Raw genomic sequence first — 27,950 nt, 5'->3', positions numbered from 1 at the left:
TTTCCTAATACCGTGGGACAAATTGGTCACCAAATGCCCTCCAAACCTTGGTCAAATTTATGACCAAGAGGGGGTGCTGTGGAAGGGAACGCTGTCTGCCATTCCAGCTCTACACAGATCAAGCCTGCATCAGCCTCTGCAGCTACCCCACCACGGTGCACCGTGAGGGGAAATCAGGATGGAGAAAAAGAGCAAGCTTTCTGTGCTCTGGATACTAGCCTTAGATAGACAGTTAAGATGCATATCTAAGGAATAATTTCAATGAGCCCAGACTCTTGCATCTTCCCCTACATAGGAAAGTACTAAAATCATTAACTTGAGATGTCTTTTCTTTGTGATTAGCAGTAATCTTTTAATGTTCGACTACATGTTTTTCTTCCAGCAAAACACTCCTATATATCCTGGCTCCTTCTCTACCTCTTCAGAGCAGTTCCTCAGAGCTACAGTCCTCAGTAAGGTCCCCGCAGAAAACTTCACTTGAAACTTTCGGGCTGTGCATCTTTCTTCTGTCAACACCTGTAACCTCAAGGAGTCATGATCCTGATAGACACTAGTTTTATATCTAACTCAGCCATCAAATTATCTTTAGGTATCTTTTAAATAGCTTTTCAGATGCTTTTGAACCAGTAATAACAACTAACTGGTTCCCTAATTAATGAGTCAAAGAAAATCTGTAGTATGTGTTCAGTTTTTATGTACGTGACAGTCATCATTTACCTTTTTGAAAACTACGGTTCAACCACACATCATGACCGAAAGCAAACTCTAGATTCAGGAGTGCAGTTAAATTAATTTATATTTTATAAACCATTATAGCATCTACATCCACTTGAAAAGCAGTAGTTATCATGAGGCCATGACACGTTATTTAGTCAGTCTACGGAGTGCTCAGAATACAGAAACACCAAGAGACTCCTCGAAACCACCACCAAGACCCCGGGGCTCTGCAGCCTTCTCGTGAGACACCAAAACTGAGTTTTCCAACTGAATCTTCCTAACTTGAATAATGTGTTTCATAACCCACCCCTAACAACAGAAGGGAAAATGTCATCCCCAATTGACCAGCATTTGACTCACAAACACCCTATATCTTCAAACAGTCTCCACCCCCAACAGCTTGATTTCCCTCATTCCTGCTCTGAGAAAAGACCCGTGTGTGTGGCGGGGATTGGGGGCGGATTTGGAGCTTTAAGAAAACTACTCAATTCCCAAAAAGAGAACAAGGAGGATTTGAGTAAATCAGTAACAGCTCAAGGCAGCGGATAACGTGGACAGAATCTTAAAAGCTCTACAAATTGCCTCCCCAGCCCCAGCCAGCTCGAAATTACCAATCCACCTGGACTTGTCATTTGTGTATTGCCTAAAACAACAAATATCAAACACTTCCCCCTAAGCTTAATAGTTCTCAGTCATCCATACTTCAGTGTAAATTAGTTTACTCCAAAGTGGCTTCCTCTTAACTTCCAAGAGCACCACTGAAAAGCACAGGTGCTGACGAGGGGGATAAGAATGCGAGCCCTAGGGCTTCCCTGGTGGCGCAGTGGCTAAGAATTCACCCGCCAATGCGGGCGACACAGGTTCGAGCCCTGGTCCGGGAAGATCGCACATGCCGCGGAGCAACTAAGCCCGTGCGCCACCACTACTGAGCCTGCGCTCTCGAACCCGCGAGCCACAACTACTGAAGCCCGCATGCCTAGAGCCCGTGCTCCGCAGCAAGAGAAGCCACTGCAATGAGAAGCCCGTGCACCACAACGAAGAGTAGCCCCCGCTCGCCGCAACTAGAGAAAGCCCGCACGCAGCAATGAAGACCCAACACAGCCATAAATAAATAAATAAATATTTTTTTAAAAAAAAAAGAATGAGAGCCCAGATGTATTAAGTACGTGTGTACTGCTTTCAAACAGACCACTGGGGCTTGGCTTCCCTGGGCGCTGCGCCTCTGCTCTCCAGATCCTATTCTGGCTGCATTCCTCAGGGAGCCCCACCACTATGTAAATGAAATGTCTCTCTGCTCCCCTTGCTGGAAAATCCTCAGCTGCAGCAGGAGATGTCTGCACCATGACAGCGATGAGGCTGAAGGGGCCAGCGCAGGTTCTGAGTAATCACAGACTAATCACATTTTAATTACGTTGGCAATCAGTGAGTTCTTTAAAAAAAAAAAAAAAAATTAAACGTTCATTAACTGCAACACAGAAACAGAAATGATTTTGCAAATGGCAGAAGCCCAGATAGGTCAGACTGATGACTTGATTTCCCACTTCTAAAAAATTTTATAAACTCAACAGAAAGTTAAGTGCAGCTCTTAAAACAGGTAGGACATGACAATAAATAGAGCCTTCTGAAAAACAGGCTCCTGCCTCCGTTCCAATTTAGAAAACTTGAAATAGGATGACTCAATGGGGGGCAAAGGAGAAAATGCAGTCCTCAAAATCAGCCAGACCTGAATTACAAGGTGGTCCTACCATAAGCAAGTCGGTAACCTTGTCAGCTACCGCTTTCTCATCCAAATACCTTGCTGCCAGGGAAAAGCGGTAGAGGAAATGCCTGGCACTTAGTAGATATTCAATAAAGGACAGCTACTATTTCACCAAGTGTTAATAGCACAAATCCTTTTAATCAAAGTAGATAACATTTAAAAGAAAGAGTTTCATGCAATGACATTACTTCCTCATTCAAAAAGATGGCAATAGTAATCTTTAATTACATATTCCCTAAAGGAAGAATTTGATACAAGTGCTTCTTTAATCCCAGTCACTGTTTTTCCAATTCAAACACCTACCATGTCATTATTTTCAGCGTTAACCTGCTGGAGTGATGTCCCAGCGGCCGCGATCCTCCATCTTAAAGTAAGAGTAACCTAATCTTGCTGTTTAAAATGGTGGTTCTCAAATTTAAGCTGAATTAGAACCACCTGGAGGGTCTGTTAAACCACACCTCGCTAAGCCCGCCCCCGGAGGGCCTAATTCAGTAGGTCTGGGTGAGGTCCAAGAATCTGCATCTCCAGCAAGTTCTCAGGTGACGCTGATTCTGCTGGTCTAGGCCCACACTCAAACCATGGCTTTGAAGAGACCAACCCTTCCCTTCTCGGCTCGGACATGACGACAGGGGAGGGTACATGACAGACTCTCACATTCCCAGAACATCTGCTGAGAACTCTGGGACACGACTCTTTCTGCTGGAAAGATACAGTAGTAGGAGGTGCTGGCAGCCATCTTGTGGCCATGAGGGAGAGCCTGTCTGAGACTGGAACCAACCCCAGAGGCAGGAGATATACTCATATAAAAGGGCTTGAGTCCTGGGGTCAAGGGCATGCCCAGAGTCAAGTCTTTCTGGGACTTTCCAGCTTTTATATTACAAGACACCCTTTTTTGCTTAGACAAGTTTGGCTCAGCAATCCTGCTACTTACAAAAGAACCCTGAAAACACTGTTGTTGGTTTTACTTGGTTTGTCTGTTTTGGCTCTCCATTTTGCTCCTAAATAGAAATCACCTAAACCTTTAAATTGTCCTCATTACCCCCAAGTCAAATGTCCAAGCCAATTCACCAACCAAAATAAAGGTAAAAAACAATGTTTTGGGAATGCAAACACCTACACAGAATACAACACATCTCCCGGAGTGGAACCTATGAATTTAATGTAATTCTAATCAAATCCCTGGAGAATGGCCAATTACAAGACCAGGAACTTTCCAAAATTCAGCAGGAACAATTGAGAAAATATAATGGGGAAAAATGTTATTCATAAGTAACACAGAAAATGTAATTCTGAGAACTAAACCAGAAAGGCAGAAGACGTTTATAAAGAAAACCGTATAGCTCTGCAGGGGTGGGAGAAGGGGGATATGAAGCAAAGGAAAAGGGTAACATGTTTCTGGCCACAAAAACTCAATATCGTAAAGCTACGAGGTTTTCCCAAACTAATTTACAGTATTTGAAACTCTCATACAAATCAATAAAAAAAAAATTCTAAAAACCTCAATAAAAATGGGAAAATGGGCAAAGGAAATGAGGACGCGATTAACACAAGAAAAACAACAACTAGGCAATAAAGATGTAAAACACATGAAGAGTGCTCGGCCAACAGCACTGTTGGGAAGGACAGGGCACAGGAGCACAGGGCTGTGTTTTGGGCGGGGCAGGGGGTGGGGAGGTTGGTGATGAGATCATCTGTATTCACATCCCAAAAATACGCAGTTTTGACCCCAAAACTTCACTTCCAGAAACTTACCCTAAAGAAATAATAAGGAAGAGCTCAAGAATGTTCATTACAGCATTATTTTTAATAGAGAAAAAAGGAAGGGAGGGGGTGGAGGAGGGAAGAAATGAAAGAAACTGAAAAGTTGAACAAATGTTTATCACCTGGATAGAGATTGAAAGAGGCATTTGTTGTACTTCTGTGAACTGCATTCATCCTCTAAGAAATGCGTTATTTAAAAATCACTGCCATCACCTTCTGAATGTGCAAATAACCCCCTTATTTAAAACTCTTTCTGAAATCATCTTTTATTTAAACAACAACTAGGCTAAGATTAGGTATATACATTATGGTACAATGGAATATTAATATATGTTCAATGACCTAGATTTACATAATGTACACCCACAGTTACAGAAAGAGCAGGCTATAAAATAGCATGTATAGTGTAAAGTAGATACACCACAAGGATATCTTGTACAGAACAGGGAATATAGTCATTATTTTGTAATAACTATAAGTGGAGTGTCAGCTATAAAAATACTGAATCACTATGTTATACACCTGAAACTAATATAATATTGTAAATCAACTATACTTCAAATTTTTTTAAATAGCATGTACAGAATAGAATGCTATATTCTTATAAATATACATTTTTATATTCATTTTTATATATTTGCAAAGAAAGGTCTAAAGAATATACACAAAACATTTAACAGTGACTGGGTTATGACTGGGTAGCAGGATTGTAATTTTCGTTTTCCTCTTTTCCTATATCTGTATTTTCTCCAGTTGCTAAAATTATTATACATCCTTTTAATTATAGGAAAAAGAAACAACATAAATGTTAATTTTTGTAAAAGGAAAAAAAGTGACATATGAGTTCAGGTGCTAATGCAGCAAAGTACAAGAAATCATCTTTTCCCTTTCCTGTGAAAGGGAATAGAATAGAATACAGCAGTACACTGCTAATTCCTCCAAATGGTACTTAGTGGAGGTAATTTAAAAAACTATCCCTGTGACCACTACCACCTGGCATTCATTTAATTCTTCATTCAGTCATTCACTTGCTGATCACCTCCCATGGGCCAGACACACGGCTGAAAGGTTACTTTAAAAACGTCTGTTCTTCTATAAAACCCAGTGCAGAATGCATTTGGTGAGTTAGGGTGGTTTATGCTTTTTTCATAATTAAATTTTTCACCTCCTACTGCCCTTAGATTCTGCATATCCCATACGTGATTTCTCATAGTGCATCACTGTCTCCTTCCCCACCCTCACCCATAAGTGCCGAAATTTGGGAGCGATGAGGAGTAAAGCCATAGAGTTTGGCCCAGAGTGCCTTTAAATTCAAGGGTGGTGAAAAACATCATCATGACATCCTATTCAAGGATGCAACTCAAAACCCAGGAGTATCTGCAGGTCACCCTGAGTTCAGTAAGCCCGAGGAGAGGCTGTGGCTGTTTTGTATAATTAATGACCTTCTCTGAGAGAATGGTTGGTCCCTCCAAGCTCCATCAGAAGACAGGAAACCCTAATGATCAGACTCTCCTTCCCTCTGCAGCCAAATACCTTGGCAGCTTTACAGCGGCCCCATCTTGTGGTTTATTCCTTCTGCAAGAACTCACCTTCCCTAAAGAAGACTCCATTACTGAAAATCAAGGAAGGAGTGAACCGATGGGCATGTAACACATAATAAATCCTGCTCGTGAATTATTGAATAATGCTTGTCCGTAACAGCTTTTAATGTCTCAAGCAAGCCAATGATTTCCGAAAAGTAATACAAGACCCTTTAGATGAATGTGGAAGTCGGGAGAACTACAGCTCCTCCTTTTCTAGTCCAGTTGGATTAAAACAACTTCAGTGAAGAAATTCCTATTTTATATAAAAGAAGAAGAAAGTTTCCCTCCCCCTCTCTGTCTCTAGAGCTATATCAATACATATGCGTTAGGTCTGGTAAGACCATTAATGAGTACAGCTACAGCCATACGATTATAGGAGCAAATGCTGTTACGGTAAATTTAATTAAATCCAATTATTATTTACTTGGTACTTCCTATGCACTGGACACCACAAGCTTTATAAAAGTAAAATAGCCTCTGTCCTCCATGAGCTCCCAGTCAGCTGGGAGACACAGGTATTCACCCAACTAATTTTATCTCAAGATGAATCTGATACCTCTAATAACAGAAGAACAAACACTACGTTACAGTGGCTACAGGCACAGGCTCTGCAGGCAGGCTGCTTGGGTTGGAATTCTGGTTCTACTTCTCACCAGCACAGTGACCTTGTCAAGTTACTTTGCCTTCTCTGCCTCAGTTTCTTCATCTGCGGCATGGAGATAATAATGGTACCTACCTCATAGGGTTACTGTGAAGATGAAACGTGACCCAAATGGAAGGATTGTTAATATTGGTATAATTACTACCAGCATGTGAGGTAAGGAGGGACCAATTATGACAAGAACCTGGGAAAGTGGTCCAGAGAAATGGAATCTGTGGCCAAGTTCTGAATAACGATGAGGATTTCAGTGTGCCGTGATGGGAAAGAAGGGGCAATTCGCAGCTAAGGATTGGCCTGAACAAAGGCCTGGAAGTAGGGAGAAGAGGGTTGAGGACAGATGAGTAGGCTGGTGGTGTGGCTACCATACCAGGCACGCAAGCTGTAGGTCTGGGGGGTGCAGAGGAAATAACACTGAGAGCCAAGCAGGCTGGGACCTGACCAGAGGAGATGATGGCTGCCGGGCTCCGATTCTGTAGGCAAGGACAGCCCGAGAAGCAGGGCATCACAGTGGTGAAGAACACGGATTCTGACTCTGAATCTTGGCTCCACCTCTGAAGAGCTATGTGACCTTGAGCAAGGTTACCTAATCTTTCTAGGCCTCTGTTTTCTCACTTGTAAAATGGGTGTGGTGAGGATTAAATGAGTGCTTAGGTAAAGTGCTTAGAGCCCTACTCGGCACAGAGTGACATAGGTAAGTGCTTGCTGATGGAAGGCACCCCTTGGGCCTATGGCACCTCTTCCTGCCATCCGGACAGCCCTTCAGAAAATGATCAGGAGGAGGTATGAGCAACGACAGGGTCAAGGTTATAAGACTGCTGTTCAACTCTTTAAAAAATATCACCACGAAAATAAATGCTCTCTTTTGGACAAAAACGTTCATGGTCCACGATGAAATTTCACCTCAAATGATAGACAAAGTCAGAGCCGGCACTAAACTGAGGCACACACACTACGAGGTGACACGACTGAGTCTGCCCAAGACTTCCTCAGATCACCCTGGCCTATGCGAAGTGGCCAAGTGCACCATTTATGAGAAGATGGGATCTGTGCTAACTTTTAAATGATGGCAAAGGTTTTAATATTCAGGAGTGGGAGGGAAGGGCACGAACCGAATGTACAATCACGACAGCTCAGACAATCCCTAAGTCAAGAACTTACTTCCAGATCCATCCTTGACTCTAGGTCCTTCATTGGCTTCAGAAATAATGTTCGCATTGGCGTTATTCTCCATCTCGATCACAAAGTCACTGTCTTCCTCAAACTCAGGGTGGCTAAAGATCCAATCCAGTGCTCTTTCCAGGTTACTATTCTAATAAAACAAAACATTTTTACGATGTATGCAGTCCCGGGCGCTCATTATATCCTGACCATTTGAACCAGGATGTCAAGCAGATAGGACAGGAAGCTTGAATTCATTAGTCCTAAGTGCCTCTGAGTAAGAAGCTCTGACCCTGCATATGAAACACTTTCCGTGGACATTCTGCAAGTCTCCCAGCCGAAGTCTGTAACTGGATTCGCTGGAAAACAGCTCACAGCAGCAGGTCAGCACTGCAAAGCCCATATCAGTCTTAGCTCAGCATTTCTGTGGGCTGATGCCGATAATGATGGGAGGCAAGATGCCAAAGAGAAAGGCATCTGTTTCAGTGCAGCCCTTTCCAAAACCACACTAATTGCACACGCTATCTTCTCTACCAGTTGTATTTTGTGCAGATAACCATGCAGGGTAGAGGGAAGCCGACATGAGTACTGTGTCAGAGCTCCTCTCCTAAATGTTGGCAAAGTGGTTGAATTGCAGTAGAGACAAGATTGATGCCTTGATTAATGATGACAACACTGGTTAGTTAAGTTACATTGTTTTAAACTGAACTCCATGTAATTCAAATCAATGGACCAAAAAAACATTTTTGTCTTCTCCCTTTGTGGTATCACTTGGTGAGTTAAAGAATTTGTTTAGATGTAGCTAGAATCTCCAATTAAACAGTCAAGCAAGTAAAATAATTGGGGCATAAGCAAGTACCCCGCGTACAACAAACTCTGGTTGAGACATTTCAAGCATTTTAAAGGGAAACAGATTTTTCCAGCCACACTGCCCGGAGCCAGGAGAGAGCCGCTGTGACCTCAGCAAGGGACCTCAGCAGGCAACCAGTCAGGATAAGCAAGAAGGAATTAGGAGCAGATACCCATTCAAAAATGGATTATGGTGTGAAAAAAAAAGTACTTTCCCTCAATACTAAACAGATATCTGCACTGCAAAAGGAAAGCTTCCGTCTACACTCCTGTTTCCTGGTCCCTTCTTTCCTGATAATATCAAGACTTCACAAACACCTGAAAAACCTTCTTTCTCTGTAGAGAGAAACAAAAGCAGAGAATTCCAAGGAGACTTCTCTATGAGGACTTTTGAGAGACATTGCTCCAAGGTCTTGGTATCAGAAAAGCACAATTTCTCCTAAAGAACTGCCTTATTGAACACAGAATCTCAAGCATCCCTCTTTGCTCTAAGGCCGCAAGCAAGCTCCAAGTCAAGTCTCTGACCTCATGCTAATAAACATTAAGATGATACAGAGTTTCTTTCAGTTGGGTCAACTTGCCCCCAGTGTATTATCTCCCTCCTTTTTAAAATATCTCCTTATTCTTAAAATCTCTGTATGATTCCCTCAATCATTTATTTTAGCTTTATATATACTACACACAAATAAAAATCTTTGTGGGCCATGGTGGGGTATAGCATGAGACAGACATGATTCAAAACGATCAAAGGACATTGGAAAGTTTCAGTTGCTACTGACAAAACACAAGCTACCTCCAACAAGAAGGTGTTCACATACAGTCTCCCAGGCTTACCGTTGCTCGTAGCGCCTGAAGAGCCTGATTTCGATGGAATCCCATGGAGGTAATGAGAGCTACAGTTTCCTCCGGAGGTTGGTTATCCAATCCAGCAGAGGCTCCAGCAGAAGCTGCTCCTCCATAACCCGGCATGGTCAGCGGCTCGGCAAAATCTGGGGAAAATAATCACACTCAGGCCCTTTTCTTTTTTGGGTCTTGAAATAAACAACATTTTAGAGCTAAGAAGAAAAAAATACCTAAAATTAAAATAATCAAGACAGTCTGGTACTGGCATAAGGATAACATATAGATCAACAGACCAATCAAATAGAATTGAGAGTTCAGATATAAACCCACATACCTATGGTCAACTGATTTTCAACAAGGCTACCAAGACCATTCAAAGGGGAAAGGACAGTCTTTTCAACAAATAGTACCAGGACAAATCCACATGGAAAAAAATGAAGTTGGACCCCTACCTTACACCATATGTAAAAATTAACTCCAAATGGATCATTGGCCTAAATGCCAGAGCTAAAACTACAGAACTCTTAGAAGAAAGCATATGAGAAAATCTCTGTGACCTTGGGTTAGGCAATGGTTTCTTAGGTACACCAAAAGCACAAGTGACAAAAGAAAAAAAACAAATTGGACTTCATCAAAATTAAAAACTTTTGTGCTTCAAAGGACACAAATCATATATCTGATAAGGTACCTGTATCCAGAGCTCTTAGAATTCAACAATACAAAGACAAATAACCTCATTAAAAATGAGCAAAGGATTTGAAGAGACATTTCTTCAAAGATACATAAATGGCCAATAAGCATATGAAAAGACGTTCATCATTAGCCATTAGGGAAATGCAAATCAAAACAACAATGAGATACCACTTCTCATCCAGTGGATTGTGTATAATAAAAACAATAACAATGAGGGTTGGTGAGGATGTGGAGAAACTGGGACCCTCATACATTGCTGATGGGAATGTTGTACAGCCACTGTTGAAAACAATTTGGTGGTTTCTAAGAAAGTCAAACGTGGAGTTACTATATGACACAGCAATTCCACTCAAAAGAAATAAAAACATGTCCACATAAAAATCTGTACACAAAATGCTTATAGCAGCATTATTCATAATAGCCAAAAAGTGGAAACAACCCAAATGTCTACCAACTGATGAAAGGATAAATATAGTACATCCGTACAACAGACTATTATTCAGCCATAAAAAGGAATGAAGTACCAATACATGCCACAACATAGATGAAACTTGAAAGCATTATGCTAAGTGACAGAAGCCAAAAACAAAAGATCTCATATTGTATGATTACATTTATATGAAACATCCAAAATAGGCAAATCCACAGAGCCGGAAAGTAGACTGGTGATTGTTGGGGGCTGGAGAGAGCAGGGGAAATGCGAAAGTGACTGCTATTGTGTACAGAATTTCTTTTTGGAAATTAACTGGTGATGGTGGCACAATTCTGCGAATCTACTAAAAAAGACACTGAAATGTACACTTTAAATGAGGAAATTATATGGTATGTGAATTATAGCTTAATAAAGTGGATAAAAGTAAAAGCTAACTAAACAGCCCCTATTTCTTCATGCACATTTTTCTATCTCAAGTCCTCCTCATCTCTTAGCTAGAAGTTTATCCCATATCTTTCCCAATGGTCTTTTTGCTACTGAATTATACAATTTAAAAGGGTGAATTAATCTCAACAAAGCTATTATTTAAGAAAGGAGGAAAGACAAAGATTGTGACTTTGCTACATGGGCAAAATAACCATCCCCCAGCCTCATGCAGCAGATTATGAGCTGAAAGGTCATTTTCTGGGACACATCCAGAGGACACAGTAGGACCGAGGCTTAACATCACTGAGGATCGCATCAGACTCCAAAGCCATCCCATTTTCTGACCACCTACCTGGCTCTTCCATGTGAACAATGATCCAGTTGAAGGCCACTTCGGCTCCCATATTTCCAGTAAAATACACAGCCTTCCGACACGCTTCCAGAGGGAAGCCCATCTCGGCCAGCTGCATCACCGATGACTCATCGATGTCTGATGCTACAGAGCACACAGGATATTCTGGTGTAAAAAACGTCAACCCTATTTCTTCTTGTCTTAGCTTCTCTTCGCCCCTTAGCCACATGCTACCCAAAGAACGGGCTATTTTGTTTAATATGTACATGGTGGTTTAACCGTGTTTTGTTTTAAGCCATCCAAATATTAAGCTATTTGAGTTGAGTTTCTATCTTTGACCTAAATAGGAAGCATGGTAATTACCTGAACAATCCAAGCACTGAAAAACAACTCTCTAATTTCCTATGGGGAGATCTAGTGTATTCCCAGAACCATTTCAGTCTCTTACATCACTCTCAAGACCACTACAGCAGCCTCTCCTACGAACTGCTAAAATTTGAGACTGAAATTTGAAGAGAAAAGCATTATCTACAGGCCAAAAAGCCTATTCCTTAAATCTCACAGAAGGTTATAGCAGGCCTTTAGATATATTAGCAATCAAAGGATGTAGTCAGCTCTGAGAAATGGAGAGCCCAATGTTATGATAGAAGGAAAGAATGTGTTTGTTAATTGTATACATTTAAGATATTAAAAAAGATTGCTTTACAAACCTAACTCCGGCTTAGACACAGGTTTTGTTTTCTTTTCACAATAATATATAGATATTGGTAGAGAAGTGTGTGTTTATCGATACACAGACATAAATATAGGTTTGTATGTGTATGCACACATATACATGTTTGTATGCATATGCATACTTGTACATGGGTGTGTATGTATGTCCGTGTGTGTGTACACATACACACCTACAAAGTGCTCTCAAATTATACCAAAGATGAGGAGGGAACAGGAGCACAAAACATACCCCTTATGTTTTCCATGTCCTGAGGTCTGTAATCTACTGAAAACTCTGCCAAAGACAGCAATCAGTAGAAGAACTGAAGAACAAGAGGCATCTGTTCTACAAAAATTGTACTGAAAATGTATTTACCAAAGTTCTCTCTCAAGGGGATACACAAAACATCCTATCAAGATAAAATTTTAAGAAAGCAATGATGTAGGACAACAGTGATTCCCCAACTGTGTTCTAGAGAATCCTAGCGTTCTAAGAGAGACGTAATTACTGAACCACAAAACAAGGGACTTCCATGGTCAAATTAAGTTTTTTAAACCTGCATTCTCAATTCTCTCTAGAAATTCACAGTGTGCACTAATGTAGTGAAAATTCTAAAGTCCTATAATAAAGACTCCTGCAGTGGGTTGGGATTAACACATACATACTACTATATATAACACAGATAACCAACAAGGACCTACTGTATAGCACAGGGAACTATACTCAATATTTTATGGTAGCCTATAAAAGAAAAGAATCTAAAAAAAGAATAGATACATATATGTATAACTGAATCACTGTGCTATACACCTGGAACTAACACATTGTAAATCAACTATACTTCAGTCAAATAAAATATTAAAAATATTTTAAAATTTTAGTAAGAACAACAACAAAAAAGACTCCTGCGGTAAAGAAACTATGAAACTCTTTCTACAGAATACTTTTCAACACCTTGTAAAAGACCTGTTCCCTAGAATGCAGTTAAAGTAATGCAGCTTAATAAATGTATGCATGTATATAATAGCATATTAAATTGAAAATGTATAATTCCATTTTAGGGAAAATACAGTGAGCCAGGCACAGGCAAAGAACAGTAGAAGGACAGATGCCAAATGTTAATAGTGGTTATAGATGAAACCAGAGATGACTGTTTTCACCAATCCATAATTTCTACATATCTTTTCACTTTGGAATAAGAAAATAATCAAAGTTATTCCTTCTAAATATCTGAGAAAGGTAGGATATAAATGTAAATTAACCCAAGATAATACTGTTTTCTCCTGCTGAACATAGGTTGTTGCTGATAAGACAGCAGGCTTAGATCAGGAGGAAAATGGAAAATGGCTGAATGCTCACAGTCAGACAGGCTCTGACACAGTTCCAACCACCCATCACCTCCTCTGGGGCAAGAGCCTGGAGGCCGGCTCTCTGCAGGGTCAGGGGCATCGAAACTCCTCACATTCCAGAAAAGGTCGAGTGACGTGAAAAGCATGCTTGAAGCCTAGCCCTGGCTCTGGTCCTAGCTCTGAACCTTCCTAGGTCTCAGTTTTATCCTCTATAAAAGGTCACCTAGTCTGCCCTTCTTACTGTGACATTCAAACAAGAATCTGGGCTTTGTATTAATAGTACAGTTAAATACAGTTGAAAGAATTTATGGAGTAATAAACTCAACATAACTCATGGTAACCATTCAAAAATATTGTTATCATTACAATCAGATTATTTACAGAGACAATGGTTCGCCCATGACCCTCGCTGATCCTAACAGCCTTTCCCAGCAATCAGCAAATCAAAATTGACCCAAGAAAGGAAATAGGGAAGTCTAAGCCATGTGATCAATCACATAAGGCGTTTGCAAAGTAAAACACTTGAACTTCTAAATTAACAACAGTGTCTCCAGAAAGGCTTTGTAGACAAAAAGATTCAGAGTATTTTGCGTTACACATTCCTCCTTCCTGCTAATTAATATCTAAATATTCACTATAAATAGTTTATTTTTTTCATGTTCTTTAGAAAATCAAGAGTATCAACTCTCACAGGATTAAAGAACTAAACGACTACAAAATTAACAACAATCCGATGGAACTAACACCCTTAAGAGTATTAATTAATACGACCATGTCCTGTCAGTGGTGTACCTTCATTATGTGTCCAGAAGCAGGAGTGGAAAAAGTGACAGGCCACTGTGCCATCACTGCAGAAGGAGGCCTACTCGTGGCCAAAGAGGGAAGAAATGGCATCATTATCCCCCATTCACACACGAGGAAACTGAGGCTCAGAGAAGTTAATGATTCTAGATCACACAGTCACAAATGGCAGAGCCGAGATTCCAGCTCAGGGCTGCTTCGCTCTCACACTAATGTTCACTCTCCCGAACCACAGGGCCACCGAATCACCATGTCACTGGATTTGCTGCTACCTCAACTTGCAGACCAAGGACTGTGCCCACCGGAAAAGCTGCACATACACACGTACAGAACAATGCCCCTTTACTGAATCCCACAGATAAATGAGTTAGACCGGTAACAACGGTAGGACACTGAGAAAAAAACGTAAAAGATACATACGGTCTATCAACTGGTTCATCAGGCGATCTGGAAATTAAAGGAGAGGGAGGGAAGTGAGACCAAACCATGGCAAAGTGTTCTGGAGAAAGAAAAAGAGTTAATCCGGAGCACTCGCTCACCACACCCCCTTGAGATCCCACACTGTTGTCAGCCCCTCCGTCGTCCCCCCCACCACCCCGTCAGACCACCCCAGCCTGCACGACATAAAGTCATTCCAGGAAGGAGGGAGAATACCAGGTTTCAGGCATTTAGAGCAGATAAACATGGTGCTCTGCTGATCATCTTATTGAACTAAATAATTTCTCTCACTGTACTTCGAAGAACTCTGTATAATTACAAACCAAGGACTCTGTCACTGAACATGAGAGAAAGCAGGAGCAATGCTAATAAACCATCTTGTATGTCTCTGACGCTCAAGACTGATCTCTTCTTTCTAGAACCTCTTTAATGAACCACCTGTACCCCACATTACCCAGGCTGCCCCACCTACAGGCCCCTTCCCTGCTCTCTGTCCTCTGTAATTTAGCATTTACAGAAGAATGTAACACAGGTGCCAATTTTGAATCCTATCTTGCTCCTCCTGGATTCACCTTACCCCAACATGGTCACCAATAATATACCCTGCTCAGCTGATGGAAATCCTGGGGTGGCAGGGCCCCGAGCCATCTGGCACTATTAGCTAATGTACCTAATTAACTCATTACGAAGGTGAACAGTAAACAGGTGGGCAAACAAAGCCAGAATGAAAGTGATTTCACCAGAATAACTGAGCTAATAATGAAACCAAGATTTCGCCACGCTGCTCTTGGACTCACAAAGGCAATCGTTTTTTGCATGTCCTTTTCCCTTTAAAAGTTAAGCATTTTGAACAAGGACTACTTTAAGGTTCAGAGAGTAAGAGAAACTCAAACCGCTCCCTTGCTATGAAGCAGTGACAGAGATGGGGAGGTGAGACATGGGCAAGATTTTTAAAACCAACACACATGGTTGAATTTCCCTTTTCGGTTCTCTAAAGGTACTCCAAGAAGCACACAGCTCCCCCAGACGAAGAGCCCACTGAAAACACACCCCTTCTCTTCCCCACAGGCCCATTAGGGGAAAGAGGGAGGCAGGGAGGGAGGCAAAGTCAGAGGCAACATAACCTAAAAACTCTCTGGAGATTTGCTGCCCTCTGCTGGCAGTGATTTCCACGGGCCCATTTCGGCCACTCAGGATGGGTCTCTGTGCCTCTTCCCATGACTACTGTAAGCTTACAGTTGCAGCCAGGCTTCACTTCTGTGTGTCCACAGTGGGTTACAACACAGGAAGGCACCAAGGGACAACGGAGTGGTGGAAGAAAAGGGACTATTCCAGCAGAGGAGGGGGGAGGGGTCGAGAAGGTCCTCCTGGCAGTAGATGGTACCTTTTGAGTCAGGAATAACTACGGGGGGGCTGATGTCCGGAAGTTCCTCCTCTCCTGGCTGTAACCCCCTGGCTCGGAGATGGTTAATATCAAGTAGGTCTGGCATATCAATAGAAACATCTGCAAAACGAGAGAGATTATATTCACTGGGCTCTCCAAATACCCACAATCACCTCCTAAATCCAACACCATTAACTCTATGCACAAGTGTCTAGGCAGAGCCAAGGGATGCTTTACAGTTCCCTGGAGTAAATCACGGGACCAGAAGACTCATTGAGACTGATAAGATTTTAATGCAGAGTCAGGGGAAACACAGAGGCAGGGTTTCACACTGAACAAGAACAAACGAGGGAAACCAGAGGTTGAAAACTGGGAGCCCATCGAACACCTGTAGACACTTTCTGCTAGATGTTTTTCAAATGTTGGCAACAAATTCCAATTTTTAAATCGGAAAATGTAATTCAGAAGTCCAGATTTCCAACTCATTTTGAAAAACAAACACCTGTAGCAGAGTCTCACGCGGCAACAACCGCCTGGGGCTGATCTTTAGCTCCCACTCTAGGGCACCGTGTACCCTCCGTGCCCGTCCGTCACAGACCCACCACTCCCACGACCCTGAGCATCATATTTGTGCTATTCTGATTCTTATGGCAGAGGAATGTTTTCCTAATCCACATCTTCATGCAAAATGGGAAAACCCAAGAAAGACCAAGACTGCTATTGCTACCTGTTTCTTACACCCAGCCTACTTCTTTCATTTACATTATCACCCTGTCCTCATTAGGCATCTGAGTTTGCAACCTGTAGTTTATGCCTTTTCTCAGATCATGATGGGTACTGTGATTATTCTACCTAAGGTGATAAAGAATGAAGCTTTAAAGAAATTAATTGAACCTCAAGTGTATTCGTCTTGAGGAACATTTTTTTTTTAACTTCTCAGCCCAGTCGTCATTGTGTTGACTTAACTCAAATACAAACTGTATCAGTCTAACAGCCTGTTGAGATTTAGTACTGGACACATTCAGATATGGTAATAGTGGAAAATGGGTTCAAATGTTGGCAGAGGACATGTCTCTCAGGCTAGCAAACAGAACCTGGAAATACTATCCCCAAAACCAATTATGATGCTAGGTATGTAAATCCTATTTTAAAACAACCACCCAAAGAAAAGGCTTAGTTAGAAAAAAATTTAAATCTCAGCAGACAGCAAAATCAAACACAATGTCTGACCAACAAAATCAATACAATTGTCCCTCAACAGAAAATCTCAGGTTCATTAAAGAAAGCTTTGAGGCTGCTTTAATTTCAGCAAGACTGTGACATCTGATCTGAGTTTTTTATCCTTTACCGATATTCCAAGGACAAAGAAAAATAAGAAAACTGTTTCCAAAGCAGTTCAAAGTCTTTAGAAGTCAGTTTTCTCTCTCAGGTCCAAGGAGGAAAGGCTGAGTGACAAGCAGCCTGCCCTCTGCCCTCCTTCCTGCCCACAAAATTATTCCACCAGGAAGAGCAGGATAAGCTACAGGCTCACAGGCTGCTCACCATTCACAGGCTGCGTAATGCCGCGTGGAAGCAAGTGCTGTGCAAACTGTTAGTGCCAGAGGCTTCTGGGAAATCACTCCCTCGACTTTACATTCTTTTTACTTATCGCCTTCAGATGAGCAGATGAGTGCTTAATTAACCAGCACAGGGACTGACTGTTGTTTTTTAAGTGCTCAAAAACATAACAACTTTAAAAGACTGGCAAACAGTCTGAGGTACTCGCTTGAGAAATCGGAGGGTAAAACTGTACATCCTTCCACGGCCCTGAGGACAGCCTAGGAACACCTTGATATTCGATGGAGATGATGGAGAAAATGTTCCTCTGCATTGTCTGGAAAGCTAACCTCTAACAATGGTCAAGGGCCTTTAGGATTAGCAAGAAGAAAGCCCACTTCAGCCAAAGTCACATCCCTTTCTTGACTTTTTAATACAACTGACTATACTCATGTTATTATTAACAAAATGCGTATGGCTTAAGCAAATGTCATGAGCCACACCTGCCTGCTTCAGAGGCAGAAGCGAGATGCTGAGAGTATATTTTCAATTACTTGCACCTCCGAGCATGGTTTTCGGACCAGCAGCACTAGCGGCATCAGTATCACCTGGGAACGTATTAGAATAAAGCACCCCTCCCCCACCCCCCTACCCCCACCCCTCCCCCCCCACCCCGAGACCTGCTGACTCAGCACCTGCACTTTAGCAAGATCTGTTAAAGTTTGGGAAGCATGGTTTGATAACGTCAGGCTCCTGTTTTCACTCTTAGAATCTGGTCATTCCAGAACCCATTATTAGAGGGATGGGTTAGCCTATGGCAATTTTTTTTTTTTTTTTTTACTATCAGTGCTTATCATATATTCTTATCTTTCAAAAGAGAAAAGTGGGAATCATGGAAAAAGAATGAAATGAAACTGTTTCTGGCAGCCAGCCACATGGGCTCTTTCACATGCCATGTTTTTCAAATAGCTAATTTGATGTTTCAAGCAAAAGCATGCAAAAGATACCTACCAAATTTTTTGGGAACCCAGTCAAGACCAAAAGTGAACTTCTTTATCTGCACTACCAAGTATTCAGGGAATGAGGCAAAGCGAGATGTTCTGGGAAACACAAGGGGATTAGATCAATGAAACAAGGCAAAAAGAATTATGAATACAGTTCACGAAGCATCAAAAGCTGTGTCTGAGGCACACCCGGCAGTTCCAGCGGCTGCACTGAAGAGGAGGAACACGCACACACACACCTGAGTGGACACACACTCACCACCTCACCGTTCATCCTGGCCTTTTCACGAGAAGAAAATGTTTAACAGAGGACAATGTTGTCCCTGAGGATGATTCTGGGCACGTTGCAAAATTATTACTTTTACTTTGCTGTGGCATTTTATATTTCTGAAAAGTGGTTTTCAACCATAAACATTTGTTTTCTTCTAAAACCCTTGCTAGAATTTAGTATATGTATTTGTAGGTGTGTGTGGGCACCTGTGCATTGTGTTTGTGTATCAGGTTTGAAAAAGCTCCCCGAGCAATCCTGACACACCCCCAACATGCTCCCACTAAGAGTCTCTATCTGGTAGCACAGAGTTGCCATAAGGAGGGTTTATTGGAAATTTGGTTGAGGCTGACTATTGGAAATGCCAGGGCCTCATTAAAATACTACTGCACCTAAAATCCATGGCCACATGGATCCTAAAGGTGTGTGTATATGTGTGTGTGTATGTATATATATATATATATATATATATATATGTATGTATGTATGTATTTCTGGGTTATCTAAAATATCTAAATCTGGGCCTTAAATTAAAAAATTAATATATATGGTCAATGTCTTAAGTTTCCCTTCAGACTTTCAGTAACGCTTAATTGCCTGAACTTGAGTTTGACAATTTTATGCACAAACTATTCAACTTATACACCAAATTCATGCCCCGGTTCCAGCTCATTCTCTCCACATTTATTATCTTGTTTATAACGACCATTTCCATTTAAGTGTCAATGTGGGTACAGTAAGTATATGGAAAAAAGAAAATCAGCTGTAGAAAGATACTATAGGTACCTTTTAAAATAAAAGATTCTAGAACATGCTCCCTACAAACTCTACATTTCAAATCTAGTCACTGCCTTCTATGTAACATGCATCTTCCCAGAATTCAGAAAACAACGCTAATGCATTGCTGCCCCCTAGTGTACAAGAGAAGCCACGGTTCAGGGGCAGAGGACTGTCCAAAAGTGTCAAAAGGCTTGGATGCTACTTAATTCACTCCAAATTTGACCCTCTTTGAAGCTTCATCTTCACATTTACAAAACAGATTTATTAATAATTTCTACCTGCCAGGGCTGTGCAATGTTCATGAAATGCCATGAAACCACCCGGCACACAAGACTGTGCTGTGTATATCTAAGGAATCAGCATGATTATTTTGTCATGAAAGAGCTAGAATCCACGAGGCCCTGGACACTGACCTGGCTTGTCACTGATCTGTATTTTGCCCCAGGCAAGTCACTTAACCTCTCTGGATCTCAAATTCTCCATCACAAGGAGGGTAGAAGGGTACAGCCAATAATATAAGGGAGTTCTTCAAAAACCAGGAGCTTAACTATCCTAAGAAGCTGATCTATCATTAGCCTGTCTCACTCTCCAGAAATTATATATTACCTCTAATTAGGTTTTCCTATCTTCTGAGAAGCAGTAATATCAATAAATTATCATTCTTAAATATAGATGAATCCTCAGTTTCACCAAAAACCAAGAAACTCCATCTGGTATTTTCAACCACTGTAAAAATGTCCTCTCTGACCCCTTCCTCTTACCACATTCACTTAAAAACTGGAAAATATGTAAGAGTGAAATCAACCAAAAGTCATCAGTAAATCAATGATTTCCAAACTGTGGTTCAGGAGCCCAAAGACTCTTGCAGTTGCTCTGCAGTCAGTATCTAGGTGAGGAATCAGCTGGTAATACCATGGGGTGGGGGGCAGTGTAGGGAACTCGAGGCTGGTCGGCTGGGGGGACTGGCGAGGGATCATTTAACACATCACTTTGTTATGGGTAGCTACCAACCTAAGAGTACGAGAAAGCAGGTTAGATGGTGCCCACATTACATTTACCCTATTGGGTAAACATTCCTTATTCATCTTTGTAACCTCTATAGGGTCTTAAGTTGAATCACACATGTAGTGACTGCTCAATATAAATGTGTCCAATCTCAAAATTAATACTTGGCATTCATTAATTAGAGGCTTGGGACATCAAGTTTGTTAGTTAAATCCAGCAAAGTTATAAATTATGCACCACTTACCCTCTTATTCCTAAAATTAATTCCTGGAATTAAGATTTTTCTTGAAAAGTTATATATTTAATAAATACCATTAGCATATAAATCATTCAAAAAGGTCTAGACAGACACAGAGCAAATTTACCTCAAAGAATTGTTACGGGAACTGAGTTAGGACATAAAGTGCTTAGAACTTTATGTCCTAAGTGCCTGACAACAATACATTATCTATTGGCAACCTATTATTTTTTAAAATATAACAACTGTTCACTTATTACAATTCAGGCAAAAACATTATGAAAGCCTTAAGAAAAATAATATATAAACTGTCCCTCTCCCTGAAATTATTGACTATCTATTTAATATATAAACTGTCCCTCTCCCTGAAATTATTGACTATCTATTTTATTGAAAACCTGGTGGCTAAAAAAATACAATTCTATCCTTTCCACTAAATATGTTGAAAACATGATAATCAACCAGTCAAATTGTACAATCCAAGGCAAAAAAACAAAAAAGATAAAAGTAATGTAATAACAATTACACTATATATTTACTCCACCAGACACTGTACAAAGCATTTTATGTAGCTTATCTGTCTTAATCCTCACCTCAACCCTATAAATAAAGTTCTATTATTATTCCCAGTTTACATGTAAGGGAAGAGGCTTGTGGAGGTGAGGTCACTTGGCCAAGGTCACATAGCAGTAAGTTCTATGCTGAGGATTCAAACACTGCCAGCCCTCCTAAAGCTTGTGCTCTGGAACCCCATACCGTGCTTTTCTCTTCGTAAATGATAAAGGTTAAGACAAAATCTCTCCCTGTTGACCCTTAATCCATGAGCTGCTTGAGGGGAGGAACTAGGTCTTGTTCAATTCATTGCCCAGAATATACTAGATGAGCGATAATATTTGCTGGGTGAATAAAATTTCCAAACACTAATATTCTTCCCAGTCACTGTCTGTTCAGGACCAATTAAGGGAAGGCTCTTTATGTCTGGTCCATACTGACCCAAGATCTACCAAGAGGACATCTTTGGCCTCTTCCTGGTCTTTCAGGCTCTGGGTCTAACACAAGAAAAATTCAAGGCCCCAAATTAACATAATAAGGAGAGCGTGTCTATACTGCTGGCAATAAGAAAAAGAAAGAAAAAACAATCTTTTAGGAATCCACTGAACTGGTTTCCCCAAAACTATTACTTGAAACATGATAAGGTATAATAAGGAATAAACAAGGCTATATAAGGATTATAAAGATACAAACATAAGCAAGCACGGTAAGGAATATGGGGGCAGTGTATAACACAAGGATTAAGAGTTTAAACTTTGAACTTGAAAGAATTCCAAGCCTGCCACTTAGTGGCCAATTACTTCTTTTATTTCCTCGTCTGTAAAATAGGGAGAATAATGCACCTACCTCTTGGCAATACTAAGAGGATTAAGTGATAACTGATGGGAAGCACTTAGCACATAACCGGGAATAATAAATGTGCCATAATGGTAGTTGCTTTATTACCCTAAAACATTGTTTTTTCCTTTCCCACAAGACCAGTTTTCAATTATCAACAATTGTGATACATCCAGTATTAATTTTCTTTCATATGCATTTAACCGTAAGAGCATGTGTGTATGCAAAAGACAGAGAAAATTTACTATCTATTGTTAAGGATTAGAGAAAGCAGAAACCCCTCCTCAAGGATTCTAGATTAATTATGCTAGCACTGCCTACAACTAAATATTTTGTAGCATTTGAGGAGAAAATCAAGTCAGCATGCATCATTCCTCCACTCAGGTGTAAGAAGGAATTGGGTGGTGACTTTGCCCCAGGATAGAACACAAGCTGGGAAGTAGACACAGGAGAAGAATCCAGATCTCCCAGGGGTCAGAAACTGTCTCTGTGGAAAGCTAACACCTCCTAGCTCCACTTTAAAGATGGGCCTTTTCCTAGTGATGGGAAGGTGCCTTCCCTAAGGCCCAGAGAGTGACATACTCTCTGGGGAAGTGGTGGGAAGACTCGCCACCACTTTACTGAAGAGCACAAAAGGGTGACCAAGAGGACAGGCCAATGCAGATCACTGTGCAGCTCACATGTGATGCTGGGGGTTTTCTAAGCCTAGAAAGCCCCCGATCACTACCACCCCATACAGTATCAGAATTAAAGCACAAAGACAAAAGGATGTTTGAGGAATCTTCAGCCTACTGTCAATAATTAAATTTAGGAAAACAAATAAATAAAAATCAACACGCTGTACACAAAGTCACACCATGTTGTCTATATTTCAAAAAGTTGAAAGAAAAAAAAAAGTTGTTTCCACCACTAATATAATATAGTGTGTAGCTTTCTAACTGCCCAAAGATGTGTCCAAGTTGTAGTGAAGTGAATCTCGAACATTTAACATGCCAGCTCACCAACTGTTATCTTCAAGGACACACACAAACACACACGCACACACACACACACACACACACACGTTCCAAAACTGAGCAGTCCTCAGATGAAAACTTACCCCACGATGGATAACAGATAATTGAACTATTATTAATCTCATTTAGATATGAAGAAACTTTTTAAAGGAAATTATTGTAAGAAAATATGGCTTTTTTTAAGCTCTTGAAATAAATTCTTGTTTTCCCATTTTTAACACATGAAGTCGTCATCTGAAACAGAGGCATCCTGAGAGATGGCTGTCACACAGAATAAGTAATTCAGGTTTGACTGCTGCTTGAAGTTGTGATAAAAACAGCCAGCAGTAGCTCGTCCATCCTTCCCTGCCCTTCACATCAACAAGAGCTCAGGCATAGCCTAGAAGAAAAATGGCTGAAGAATATCTAGTAGTAGTAAGACTACCAGAGCCTAACTTTTAGACCTTCCCCCTTTTTATGCCACTGTAAATACTCTTTCTCCAACTATATGAAGTGTGCCAGCAAAGACTTGACAGTATAAAATCAATTAAGGTGTCAAGTGGATAAAAAAAAATTTTTTTTAATGTACCTGACAATAAGGTTCACAATATAGGAACAGAACATCTCCTGAGCACATCCTGGGCAGCTCACTGGAACAATGCTCAGGAGCCCTGATGTCCACTTTGAGAAGCCCTGAGACCCCTGATCTCCAGGCAGGTACACAGACACCAAGTTCTAAGCCAAACCTTTAATTTTGGAATCAAAAATCTATCACCGTGGAGTATAAATACTTAAGACTGTCATAAGTATTTTTCTAATTTCTTCATCAATATCATCTTGCCATGGATGGGGAGGGTTCTTGGCTATACCCTCGACAAAAAAAAAAAAGAAAACGCAAATTCCCTATAAAGGATAAACTACAACCTGGCTTAAAAAAAAAAAGCATTCCCTTGCACATGATACAGATTACAACAAGCCTGTTTTACTGGACAGGTCTCACACAAGTGAGGTCTACAACAACTAGGGTTGTGTAAATCATAATCCCATCTTGCCACACATGAGCAAGCATGCAGACCTGTACAATGCCCCCCAACCCTCCCCTAACCCGGTCCCCACCTCTCAAGGCCCCCTCCTTATCCTACTGCCACCACACAAGCGCACACACACTTACTTCACACCCGCAGACTTTGCTTGTAGGGCGCTGCTCCAGAAATCATCAACGTTTTCTGGTTCAGAAAAGGCCTGAAGGCAGGCACTAAATGGTATCTTGGCACGAACCAGCTCGGGAAGGGGTCTTCTGTTTGCTTCTGCTTCCCTTCTCGTTAGTTCATAGGCGATCAGTTCATCTGAATAAAAGAGCAAATGAATGACTTTGCAATCACTTAATTTCTTGAAATGAAAAAGACCCCCTTGAACAATGAACCATCTTCGCTGAAGGTTTCTGGGGTGGGGCAGGATTGTTTACTTGCTGCCCTCCACAGAACCAGAGGAGCCTGCTGAAATCCTGTTTAGAGTGGCACTGCCAGGTTGCATCGAGCCATTCATAATTTTTTGCCTGTTCCCCTTTGAGACTGACGGGAGGGAACTGTGAACTCCAGCCCAGGTGAGAGGTTCAGACCACGCATGTGCTCTAAGTGATTCATGAACCTGGACTTTCGTTTGTCCAGAGGTCAAGGCTGGTTTGATCCCAATACCACCCTCTAATCACAAAGTCTTCACACCAGAGAATTTCACACTGAAAGAAACCCAAGGGCTCACCTCTTCCCGGCCCTTCACTATGATTAGAGGTCATGGAGGGTGCAGGCCAAAGAGCAGGATGAACTATAAGGACCGCAGTTATCCAAGGCACCCAGCCCGTGATCCTACCCAACACTGCCAAGACAACTTCATGTTGGGGTCACCTGACACTGCAGAGAGCAGAGCGGCCAACCTAGAAGGCCTTTCTACACTATCCCTGTTCAAATGGTTAAACACCAAGGGAAAAAGAAGTGAGTGCACCGTGAACTTCCCAAGAGTGAGCAGATCTGCTCTTGGAAACTACCTGTAAGTCAAAATTTTATAGAGATTTCAAATGGACCTTTCTCGGAATTTCTTTTGTTACAAAAAAATCCCTTCTGATTTATCAGTTTTTAGACACACTGATGTACCTCTGTGTTTTCTTAAACACATCTGAATATGCTTTTACAGTTCATTCCCCAGTCCAAAATCAGTTTATGATGGACTTCTATCTAGGATGCTAGCATTAGGTGTTCCCAGCAATCAGTTTCCTGAGACTAAATTTTAAGTCTCCTTTCTGAAAAAAAAGGAGATTTTCCACTCATAAATTCTGAGTTAGGATCACAGAACTGAGCACAATATGTTAGTATCCCCAAGGTAGGCAAGAGACAGCAATTAAGCCTAATGCTAAAAAGGAAACAAACCACAGACCCCCACACACACCCCCATTTCTACTTTGTATAATGAATAAGAATTAAAAAACCGGTCAAAAGCTGCATGAGTTTATAGAAAATGGAAATCGTTTCATCTTAAAATCATCATAATCACCATTTTCCAATTAACACAATAAAGTGACTACACCCCAAACAAACAAACAAACAAACAAAAAGGAAAAAGGCCATCCAGGGAGTCGTTAAACCTTACAAAAATGACCAGTTCACAGGAAATAAGCAATCTAGCAGATATTTCTCCTTTTTCTGCTTCTAAGATGTTAATTCTAAGAAATACCATTCATCTATTCTGCTTGGGAAGAACCAGATCAGACTGACTGAAGGAACCTTCCCCTGAGATCCCCCCACCTTCCTCCTGGCTTCCAAGGAGCCTCGCCCCACAAAGAGCCCTGCCACACTTTATCTCCCACAACAGGCATCTTACTCGGATGCCAAAGCTGGATTATTTTTAAGAGGCCTCTCTCTGCTTGAACGTCTCACATCAGAACATGCAGTTCTAAAAAAACAAAACAAAACAAAACAGAAAAAAACGAAAAAAACAAAAAAAAAGCCATGCAGTTCTGACCACCCCCCTCAGACTTTCCACACAACTTGTGAGTGATAATATTAAATTACAAATAATTTCCTCTAAATTAAGCCGCCTCTAAACCAACCGGTTGGTCAAATTTATAGGCACTGAAGCAGGTTCCCTCCATAAGCCCTCCACAAAAATGTCAAAAGAAAGTCACATGGGGACTGAGGAAAAGATGAAAAGAGACATGCAAACCAGACACCGTCCAGGCTGGGTCTGCTCCTGATAGGACTTCGCAGAGACTGAACTGCAGTATCACTGACTTGAGGGTTTTCACGTGTGAAGAAGCACACTGCTCTTTTCCCACTTTAGAACGTTACCCTTATTGGTTGCCGCCTCCATGGCCACAGGTAACTGCATCAGGTAATCCACCCTCTCCGTGTAGCGGACTTTTCGGGTCTGACAGCACTGAATACGTTCTTCCACCAAAAACCGAAAAACATCACTGGGGTTTTCTGAGCCAATGCGGTTCCTCTGAAGGTTGGATTATAACAAGTTAGTAAATTTGTGGATATTAAGCCATGAATAAAATTGAGCACAGAATCAAATATAAATCTGGTGTAAAGATCTGGTGTTACTGAACACTCCCTCTGGGCATGCCAGCTCACCAGAGTACAGGAAAAGACTGGTAGTTACCTAAAGTCCAAAAATGGGAGATCGGTTAAATATAGTTCATCATGTGAATTAATATTATGCAGCCGTTAAAAGTTATGTCACAGGGACTGACCTAGAAAGAATTAGAAGAAAGGAGATGTGGAAGCCCAACTAAAGAGAAAGGGAAAAAAAAAAAAAATCAAGGACTGCCCTGGAAAAATTAAGCCATGTATGATATGATTATATAAATGCACTAATGTAAATGATACACAAATAAAAAAGAAATCATGCTATATTCCAGTAGGTAATGACGTGGCAAAACGTTCACAACAGGATAAGTGAAAAACACTGCTCACAAACCAACACGTAGAAAATGGATAGCACCTGGAAAATGACTAGGGGGAAGGGTCAGACACCCAAATGTTAGCGCTGCTTGTTTGTGGGAGCAGGTAGCATGGGAGGTTTTGATTTTCTCCTCTGTGCCTGTGTTTCCACAAGGAACACATCTGTCATCAGGAAAATAGTAGTTATTTTTTAAGGGAGGGAAAAAAGCCTTTAATCATGAATTCTCAGTGGCCTTTAAAAAACCACAGCATTTAATGGGATTCGACTCTGCTCTGAGCCGAGTGACCATCTCAGAGTGATGGCAGGAAGACACCAAATACCACATGGGACTCTGAAGGAGCTCATCACAGAGACAAAAAACAAAAAAGGCAAATGAAATAATGGATAAACACTCCCAGAACACGTTCAAATTAGGAGGAGAACAGGGAGACCCACAAGGGCCCAGGAGGCCAGGCATGAGGAGCAACTACATCAAGTGGGCCGAGCAGAGAAAGGCCCGAAAGGCCCAAAGACGCCGACTCTGAAGGAGCCTGGCCGGAGAGAGATTTAGGAGGGGAGTGGAGGGGCGGAGCATTCCAGACACACCAGCAGCGACTGCACGCAGGGGCTGGGCACACTTCTTACAACCCTTTCGAGCATTTTTGAAGACTGACTTACCTCTACTAGATTCACCAGGTGCAAGAAAAATTCCTGGGCATCCTGCTGTCTGTTGGAGGAGAATTCCGGGTGGCTCTTGCTCACAAAGGCCTTAAACATGCGTGGTGAGATCCCATTCTGTTGAGGCTAAAAAAATAAAAATAGAACCAACTCACAATACTTTCATACACATTAGCAGCACTAAGTGGGAAGCGGAGTG

The 27,950-nt window shown here is 41.3% G+C and overlaps 1 protein-coding gene across 3 annotated transcripts in view; it reads right to left on the bottom strand.

Annotated features, from left to right (window-relative positions):
- Positions 1–27,950, bottom strand: part of USP13 (ubiquitin specific peptidase 13) — a 118,463-nt gene that overhangs the window by 19,009 nt on the left and 71,504 nt on the right. For all 3 annotated transcript variants that reach the window (XR_014262746.1, XM_082458954.1, XM_082458955.1), the window contains exons 11-19: positions 27,752–27,877; positions 26,476–26,629; positions 24,309–24,483; positions 18,470–18,558; positions 15,923–16,042; positions 14,521–14,547; positions 11,236–11,379; positions 9,323–9,477; positions 7,640–7,790 (exon numbers count right to left, since the gene is read on the bottom strand). Coding sequence is in view for 2 of the 3 variants with exons in the window: in XM_082458954.1 (XP_082315080.1) it covers positions 7,640–7,790; positions 9,323–9,477; positions 11,236–11,379; positions 14,521–14,547; positions 15,923–16,042; positions 18,470–18,558; positions 24,309–24,483; positions 26,476–26,629; positions 27,752–27,877 (1,141 nt within the window). In the remaining variant the exon portion in view is untranslated. The remainder of the gene's footprint in view (positions 1–7,639; positions 7,791–9,322; positions 9,478–11,235; positions 11,380–14,520; positions 14,548–15,922; positions 16,043–18,469; positions 18,559–24,308; positions 24,484–26,475; positions 26,630–27,751; positions 27,878–27,950) is intronic.

Source organism: Balaenoptera physalus (assembly GCF_965194825.1).
Source record: "Balaenoptera physalus genome assembly, chromosome: 4".
NCBI lineage: Eukaryota > Metazoa > Chordata > Mammalia > Artiodactyla > Balaenopteridae > Balaenoptera > Balaenoptera physalus.
The sequence above is the reverse complement of the archived record's forward strand: the minus strand, read 5'-3'. Positions and strand labels throughout refer to the sequence as shown.